Source organism: Squalius cephalus (genome assembly GCF_949319135.1).
Source record: "Squalius cephalus genome assembly, chromosome: 21".
In the NCBI taxonomy this organism is placed as follows: Eukaryota; Metazoa; Chordata; class Actinopteri; order Cypriniformes; family Leuciscidae; genus Squalius; species Squalius cephalus.
The window spans coordinates 26,816,771-26,825,657 of NC_137142.1; the positions used below are offsets into that span (position 1 = coordinate 26,816,771).

Below are 8,887 nucleotides of genomic sequence, written 5' to 3' on the forward strand. Positions count from 1 at the left end.
TTGTCATCTGGGAAACGTGCAATATCTTCTGTTGCTTCCGAAGGGCAGTACTAAATGTAAAAATGTGGACATCTTCATCCTGTTCAAAAGTTTTTGATGCTTTTCAATTAATATTTGCTTAAGTTCTAAAGACTTATAATAATAATATATTGTTAACCTTCTCACTTGAAATTCAGGGCTTCCCAAAAGCAATGTACTGTGTGTATGCTTTTGGGAAACACAGGCCAGATGGATTTTGTGGATTTCATTAGGAAAAAGCAATAACAACAAATGATTTTAAAACATGATCATTTTTATTATGATAACCCAGTTTTAAAGCTCCCATACATTGCAGAAAGTTGTGAAATATAAAAAGCAATTATTTCCAATTAAATTAAAACCACCACCCAAAAATACAGCATTGTGGCATACAGTAAATGATATGTAGGTGAAATGAAATAATGGCACAGAAGATACTGATTAACACTGAAAAGAATCAGATACATTAGAGCAAAGTGTTGGCATTGTATCAGCAATTATGAATTGTAATATTACATACCAACCAAAGTTTTTTTTAATCAGTACCAAAAATAATCATATTCAAACATGATTTTCAGGAATATGAAATGATGTCATCTTGCAAAGATATTCACAGTTACATAAAGAGCAGCTTAGCTTTGCTTAAAAAGTTAGTTCATTCAATAATCTTAAAATGTAAGAAAACACAAGTGCAATAAAAACTGGCATTTTCATACTTCTGATCCTGAATATGGGTCATACAAAACATTCTATTGTTGCAAAACTTGCATACTAATTTACAGTTATGAAATTATCCTTTGATTTCATTGATACAGATATTGTAACATGATTTTTTGAAATTAACATGAGCATATTAAAGTAAAATTAACTATTTAAGAATACCCAATAGGAATATATAGTGCATAACATAGGTCTTTTCTCACGAGAGGTTTCGTTTTAATAGAGTCTTCCTCTGCTCAGACTTTTGGAGCCTTTGATTTAATTCATACTGTCAGAGGAAACACAAACATATCCCAGCAGCCCCAGAACATTTCACATGCAGTAGTATTAACACATTCAAGTTAACACAGAAGGATTATTATTCCTTGGTATATTTCCAAAGACATGTTAAGGGGAAGATGAGGAAGGTTGCCCTCTAGTGCAATTGCAGAGAAAGCAGGACTGACACCTGGGCAAATAAGAGTAATACATTCAACAACAGTACCATGGTCATTTTAATGACCATATAACTGGCATGTACAACTGTCCTTAGAATACGGTTATATTTATGCTCTTTATCCTGAACTTTACTTTAAAACTAATGATAGTCAGCATATCAATATGCACCCATTTTGTTGATGCAAATATTTAAGGGAAGCATGCTTTTCACAAATACATAATGCATAGATAATGCACAGTTCACACCAGCGCACAGACTGGATGAATCATTCCTGTAGATTAAGTAAATCCTCTGATTATCTTTAATAACTTACCCTCTTGAACATACCCACATAAAAAGAAGGCAAACGGCACAGATCCAAGTATACGGTTAGGGTAATACGTTCAAATGGCATTCGCAAAGCTCATTTTTTTGTAGAAAGAAGTCTCTCCTCTCTTTCACTGGCACAGGCTGTGAGTGGCAAATGCACCTTCATCCGTCTGTCCGTCACTTAACATCTGTTATTTCTGAATATAAATGATAACGATGCATAGAGTTCCCACAAGGCCGAGGGCTTGGATACCAAGAAACCAGAGCAGCAACCAAAAGACCAGCACGACCACAGGCTCCACAATCTTCTCTCCAAAGTAAAGCTGGGTGAAACCAAGACCCCTCAGACACTTATTGAGCTCCCCGAACAGAGTGCCCATCTTCTCACAGTCGTCCACCAATGGAGCCTCTGGCGCAGGTCCTTCTGCTGCCTGTGGCTCTGCTGCGGAGGCTTCATGTGGTCTTTCTCTTCCCCTGAGGTCATTCTGAGTGCAAAGACAGAGTTTGAATAAATTATACAATGTTTTTTAAGTAACACAAAGCAGAAAGTGGAAAATACTGTAAGATGACACCACATAACCGTGCGTGAGAGTGTCTGTGGAGTGTGTTTATATGTACTCGAGCTATATATAGGCAGGCAAAAAACAAACAAGTTGGTATAGCCTACCTAGGTTTATTACTAAGCTAAAAATAGATGTTGTTTATGCTTAACATATTAGACTGAATGCCTTATGTTATACCTAATGAATGTGAAATTGCAAAACAATTATTCACAGAGCAGGCTGTGGTATGATGTGGAAAGCTGTTGATACTGAAAGGGAGAGGCAGGGCAATGTCTTACAGATAACAGAATATTCCGCCATTTCCGAGTAAAAAGTGAAAGAAAGGAAGATAAAAACACACATGCAAGTCTAAAAAAATGATTATTATATTTAAATGCAAAATTGTTAGAGCTGTAATGAGATCTGACAGTCTTACCAGTGCGCTGTGTGTGGGTCTAACAGCACGCTCGCGCTGGCAATGACACCCGCTTCGATCTCGCGTCCCGCATAAGACATCACGATGACGTACCTCCGCATCATTTACTATCCGATTAGTACTTGACATATTCCTAAAAACAGAAAGATTAATGCTGACCTGAGATAGGGCCGAGGGACTGAGAACCAGATGGCTGCTGGCGATACTTCCGGTCTTGGCTGTCAACAGAAGGTACATCCTGACGTCATGAGTCACTCACGGTGCAGTCATAATAAAAGATTTATCATCCTAAATAGCGGGAATTGTTGTATTATGTTTGTTATAACCTTTATAATGACAAAAAAAAATTATTTAGACATTAATGATATGTACATTATGTAGATATGTCCACATTTTCTTTCTTTTTTATAAGGTCTAGCCTGTTTCATAGTATAATTATTCATTAATAAATCCGCAATAGAAATATATACTGTTATTGAAGTGCAGGCTGTGTGTCAAAACCTAGCAAGCCGACTACGTAGACAAAATTTGGGGGCGTCATTTCCGACAGTCGGTTCTTTCGAACAGCTCATTTAAACGAACCGACTGAGAACGATTCAGCTGCCCTTTTACGTCACGCGTAATCACATTTTGGTCTGTCATACTCAAACCTCTCCAGTAAATTCATATATCGTTTCATATTTCTGTGTACTGTTTCAATTTTATGAAAAATTATGTTTATTGTAATTTCATTCAGGTTTACTTCATGGCAGCTCATAAAAACAAGTCAACTAAAGCTAAATATAATTTGCATTTACATTTTATCTCACCTGGCTGATTTCACACACACACACACACACACACACACACAATATTCCTGTTAAACCGTATACTTTTTCAGATACAATCTGTGATTTATTCATATTATATGGGGGGGGGGGGGGGGGGGGGGGTTTCAACATCTCAGGCACGTCTTAAGTTATTTCTTATACGTCGTACAAATGAGGCGCTTCTCCGGTCAAATAGTTTATTTGAGAACTGTGATTCATGAACGTTAGTGAACTGGCTCTATTAATTCACTTTCAAGAACCGATTCAAAAGAATGATTCATTCAGATCGCCAAATCGTGTTCGAATTGTTTTTGGTAGGCGTCTCGTTACGTTTTAAGCATAGGGTTTTGAGCACAGCCTGTGATTCGCTCTCAGTACTGTGTCAGCCAATCAGAGCGAAGCACTGAAGTGAAGCGTGAACGTCCCTTATGAGGCCTGTGAACGACTCACGTAAAATGGCGACGGCGGAGCCGGTGAGTGAATAAACTTCACAAAGATTATTTTACACTTTCCTGTCTTTTCACGCTAAACTACAAAACGGCCTTCATTTAACAATAGATATACTTAGTTTTAGGCGAAAATTACTTTTAAATGTCATCCTCTGTAAACTTTAAAAAAGTTATTCGGCTTGTTTGAATGTATGACTCAAAGTTAGGCTGAAAGTTGATAAGGCTTGTTCCAGTCCCGTAAGGGACTTAATTACTTTCCCAGATGTCTGTTCGTCACTTTTACCCTTTATGCATTTAGGCACAATTTTAAACTTGTTTAATTTTCTTTTTGGAAGAAAGCGAGCCCGTCACAGCACAGCTGTCAAAAACTAGACAGCGAATGAGGAAAGTGAAGTGAAGTGAATTGTAACGACACCATGCTGGATCAAGCCATGAAAGCTGTGTCAAACCACAGTTTATTCACAGCTGTTAAAATCGGAATGAATGACAGTAATGAATGACTGTAAACACTTCTAGTTATCTCACACAGCTCAGGTTAGATTAAAATAAGGTTAAGAAAAACTAACAGTCCTCAGACTTGCAGCAGATACAACACAATCACATTAAACTACCAGGTATTGCATTGGTCCCAGGTGTTGAATCAGTTTTGTTCTCTATGCTTTATTTAAGTTAAATAATGGAAAATAAATGGTTATTGTCTACTAAGTCCAACAGTTGTGTGTGTGTGTGTGTGTGTGTGTGTGTGTGTGTGTGTGTGTGTGTCTGTCTTCACACTGGCTGCTTTGATGTGAACTTGAATGTATTTGGTCAAAACTAATCTTTAAAATTTTCCTGCTCAGGAAATAAACTCCAATTCTTGCAAGAGTGAAGAGGAGAACTCAGAAGAGACCAATCAGGAGATTGTCAGCCCTGAGAGCTACATCAAACATCCTCTACAGAACAGGTCGAGTGAATGAATGCACTTGTTTTTAGGGACACACATAATGTTATTTCCAATAAAACGCTAGTTCCTAATTATATATTTTTAGTTTTTAATATATACAAATGACATATTTCATCTGTATAATTTTGTTTTTCCCCTAAAGATGGTCTTTATGGTTCTTCAAAAATGACAAGAGCAAAACATGGCAGGCCAATCTCAGACTGATCTCCAAGTTTGACACAGTAGAGGATTTTTGGGCGTAAGACTTTTTTTTTTTTTGTACTAAGAGATAAGCATAGCCTACATTTCACTTCCCCCCCAAATTACTTGACCAGTTTAATTGAGTTTATGAATCTCTTCTTTATAGGCTTTATAACCACATTCAGCTCTCCAGTTTTCTGATGTCAGGATGTGACTATTCTCTTTTCAAGGTAGGCTTCCCTCATAACTGCTATGCAATTTATGGGATAATTCTCCCAAAAGTAAAAAATTATATTACCATCATCAGCTTTAAATTAAAGCTCTGTGAAATTTTACCCAATATACACACACACATTATCCAGACTTCAAGAACTAATTGACCTAATGCTAATCCGCAGCAAAATATTACTGACCAATCGTACTGAGCATCTGTTGCCGAATCTTAAAATAAATGTTGAGCAGTTTATGCTGTGCAAGTTAACGTTACTTATTAATTATCATTATTTTTTTACATAGATTCTTATCATTTGTTATTCTGTAATTTTTTTAAAGAAGAAAAACAAATAAAATGCTTTGCAGTGTCACAAATCATTACAATCTTTCAGCTTTTACCTTTTTATGAGCACTTTTACATTGTTGTTCTATATGTGGAGATCTCCAGTGGAATGTAACCAAGGAGGGTGGAGTTTAAGGGTCAGTTGCCGAAAGCGTAGCGTTTGCAAAATATTGTTTTTGTACTTTTATTCTTTTTTTGAAAGTAGATTTTTGCTTTAGTGTTGCTTGCTGCTTTCTAGCGGTAGTGTACGAGATACTCCAGATTACTGTGGACTTTGGTTTGTGCTTGGGTTGCAGGATGGTATTGAGCCCATGTGGGAGGATGAGAGGAATAAAAAAGGAGGCCGCTGGCTCATCACTCTCAACAAGCAGCAGAGGAAGTATGACCTGGACCGCTTTTGGTTGGAAACTGTAAGAGTTCTGAGTTAGTCACTGAACGCCCCCTCAACAGGCACGCAAGTAATTCATGTGCTTCTGTAGCCCTGACTCTCAAACACTCACCTGTGTCATTCCTACAGCTGCTGTGCCTCATCGGTGAGACCTTTGACGACTACAGCGATGAAGTGTGCGGGGCTGTAGTCAATATCCGAACGAAAGGCGATAAAATCGCCGTCTGGACATCTGATTACGAGAACAGAGATGCTGTAACGCACATAGGGTGAGACTCTAATGCATTCATGCTACTGTACATATAAAGCAGGGGTGCCCAATGCCTGCAGAGTTCAAATCCAACACGCCTGTCTGTAATGATCAAATTCTTCTGAAGATCTTACTTAGCTGGTTCAGTTGTGTTTGATTACGTTTAGAGCTGAACTTTGCAGGAAGTTAGATCTGCAGGAACAGGATTGGGCACCCCTGATATAAATTATAATATACTCAACCTGGTACAATGTGTGTAATTGTGTTTGTTTGGCAGGAGGGTGTACAAGGAACGGTTAGGCATCCCTATGAATATGACCATTGGCTACCAGTCTCATGCTGACACGGCCACTAAGAGTGGCTCCACTACTAAGAACAAGTTTGTGGTCTGAATATCTTCAAGGGCCTGAACACACACTCTCTCTCTCTCTCACTCTCTCTCTCTCTCTCTCTCTCTCTCTCTCTCTCTCTCTCTCTCTCTCTCTCTCTCTCTCTCTCTCTCTCTCTCTCTCTCTCTCTCTCTCTCTCTCTCTCTCTCTCTCTCTCTCTCTCTGCCACTTAAAACCAAAGCAACAAAAACAGACTGGACTCTGAACTGCAACATTTTTCGCAAAAGCCCTTCACAAACACACTCCTGGGCTTCTGCTTGTACAAATGAGGATAGCAGCACGGACAAATTTTGAAAATAACAGTGTTGCTTATTACATTCAAACACATTTTATAAGTATTATTTCTGTATCATGCAACACTACACATGTTCCCACCAAACATTCACATAACACTACACAGTTTCGCTAAGAAAAAAAAAATCACATTCAATGTTTACCCCTGGCAAGTCTTGTTCAGAGTTATTTAAGTATTTAATGTTTTTTTTTTTTGTAAAAAAAAATTGTCAATTTATTTAATGGCAGAGGAAAGGAAATGTCTGTCTTCTTTTATCCAGCAGCTTTGCTGCTTCAGTGCCTATTGAACATAAACATTTTAATTTATTCAGATTAATCCTCAACATTTCATTGAGAGGGTTTTTGGCCATTGAGTGCATGTAATCAAGCTCACCTACATATAGCTGCCAGCATTAACATGATTAAATTTGGGGGTTTGCAATTCAAGAAGTGTTTTTTATATTGTGAATTTTCAATGCATCATAAGTTTACATTCCTTATTAGAACAGTAAACTGTGGGACTTTTTTGCAATGCTGTAACAGAATTTTGCTTGTCTGGATGTCATTGGCTTGATTTGACTCTTCAAAAAGATAGCAGCATTATCAAATAGGCCCTGAAAATAAAATAGATTCATATCGATTCAATTTATTCCAGGCGTCTTGGTATTTATCACCACAGTCAGTGATGCTGGATGTTAATGGGCAATTAATTATTTATTAGAGCATCAAATCTCACCAAAGTAGATAATAGAGGTTGAAATGATCTATCTATCTATCTATCTATCTATCTATCTATCTATCTATCTATCTATCTATCTATCTATCTATCTATCTATCTATCTATCTATCTATCTATCTATCTATCTATCTATCTATCTTTTTCCCACAATTTAACAACACAGATTTTTCTAATCACTTTAGCCTTAAGTGCCATTTATTTTCTTTTTTTGTAAACTCTATACGGTTAACATTCAGATTTGAAATCTCACAATCAATAATCTAATCACCATTGTTTTTTTTTTTTGTTTTTTTTGAGACATAAACCTTGGTTGCAGTCTTTCTGTCTGGAGGTTTGCAGTGCACTGTATTCCACAACCCATCACCACTCAGTCTAGTGTCAGAGCAAAGCTTGATTGTGCTCACAGCCACGATATTTTCTGAATCCAAAAATAGTATCTGTCTATTTAACTGAATTCATATAGTTCAGAATAAGTTTAAGGTATCTTGCAGTAGACTTTGAACAGTGCTAAATGATATTGAACCAGTATGTCACCTGATACTGGCTGCTAGAGCAAGTACAAAAGGTTACTGCAGGGACATAGAAAGAGAATAAATAACTATTTGTTAGCAAGGACTTTGTTCAGAATCAAAATGGTGTTCAAACTGAGATTTTCTATTCATCTCAAGGACAGTTGATCAATACAGGCATTTTTGTGGTTCTGTGTTTTTTTCTTAAGATTTTTTTTATGTTTTTGAAAGGTCAAAAACACAGTAAAAAGAGAAATATTATTACAATTTAAAATAACTTTTTAACTTTAATATATTTTAAAATGTAATTTATTCATATGACGGCAAAGCTGAATTTTCAGCATCATTTCTCCAGTCTTCAGTGTCACATGATCCTTCAGAAATGCTGATTTGCTACTCAAGAAGCATTCTTATCGCACAAAAGATCAGCATTTATTTGCAATCGAAATCTTTTGTAATACTATGAATGTCTTTACTGTCACTTTTGATCGTCAATGTATTTATTATTATTATTATTATTATTATTATTATTTTTAATCTTAATGATCTCAAACATTTAAATGGTATGTAGTTTTGGTTAGAAAAAACGAAACCTAATTTTATAGTGTTACCATTTACTTTGGTGGCATGTTCTGTTGCGTTGCGGGGTGATCTTTTTGTGTTTAGTGACTTTACTGTGACATAATGATTTTAATGCCGTTTCAACATACTTTGATCAGAGAGATACTTTAATAGTCAAACAAACAACGTGGGAGGGTCCCAGACTAAATCAAACTTGACAACTACAAAACTCTTTTTGTGATAGCGTTAAAAGAGTATTCTGGTTTAATGGCTGCGACTCAGGGTCACTAATAAAGCTGCAGATGTCAATAGTTTTTAGTATCATTTTGATGTCTTCTGGATGTTTATGTGGTACTGGCCAGTAGGATAATGAGATG

General features: G+C 36.6%; 2 protein-coding genes across 2 annotated transcripts; one reads left to right on the plus strand and one right to left on the minus strand.

Moving 5' to 3' along the window:
- Window positions 1-1,141: 1,141 nt before the first annotated feature.
- fam241a (family with sequence similarity 241 member A) lies at window positions 1,142-2,739 on the minus strand. The gene is made up of 2 exons (XM_079856428.1): window positions 2,465-2,739; window positions 1,142-1,971 (listed from the first exon to the last, which is right to left on the minus strand). The coding sequence occupies exons 1-2, from the start codon at window positions 2,699-2,701 to the stop codon at window positions 1,678-1,680; spliced, it is 531 nt and encodes a 176-aa protein (XP_079712554.1). The 5' UTR covers window positions 2,702-2,739; the 3' UTR covers window positions 1,142-1,677.
- Window positions 2,740-3,623: 884 nt separating this feature from the next.
- eif4eb (eukaryotic translation initiation factor 4eb) lies at window positions 3,624-6,705 on the plus strand. The gene is made up of 7 exons (XM_079854459.1): window positions 3,624-3,746; window positions 4,562-4,665; window positions 4,808-4,903; window positions 5,012-5,075; window positions 5,698-5,811; window positions 5,919-6,058; window positions 6,317-6,705. Exons 1-7 carry the CDS (start codon window positions 3,702-3,704, stop codon window positions 6,429-6,431), a joined length of 678 nt encoding a protein of 225 aa, XP_079710585.1. The 5' UTR covers window positions 3,624-3,701; the 3' UTR covers window positions 6,432-6,705.
- Window positions 6,706-8,887: the final 2,182 nt, after the last annotated feature.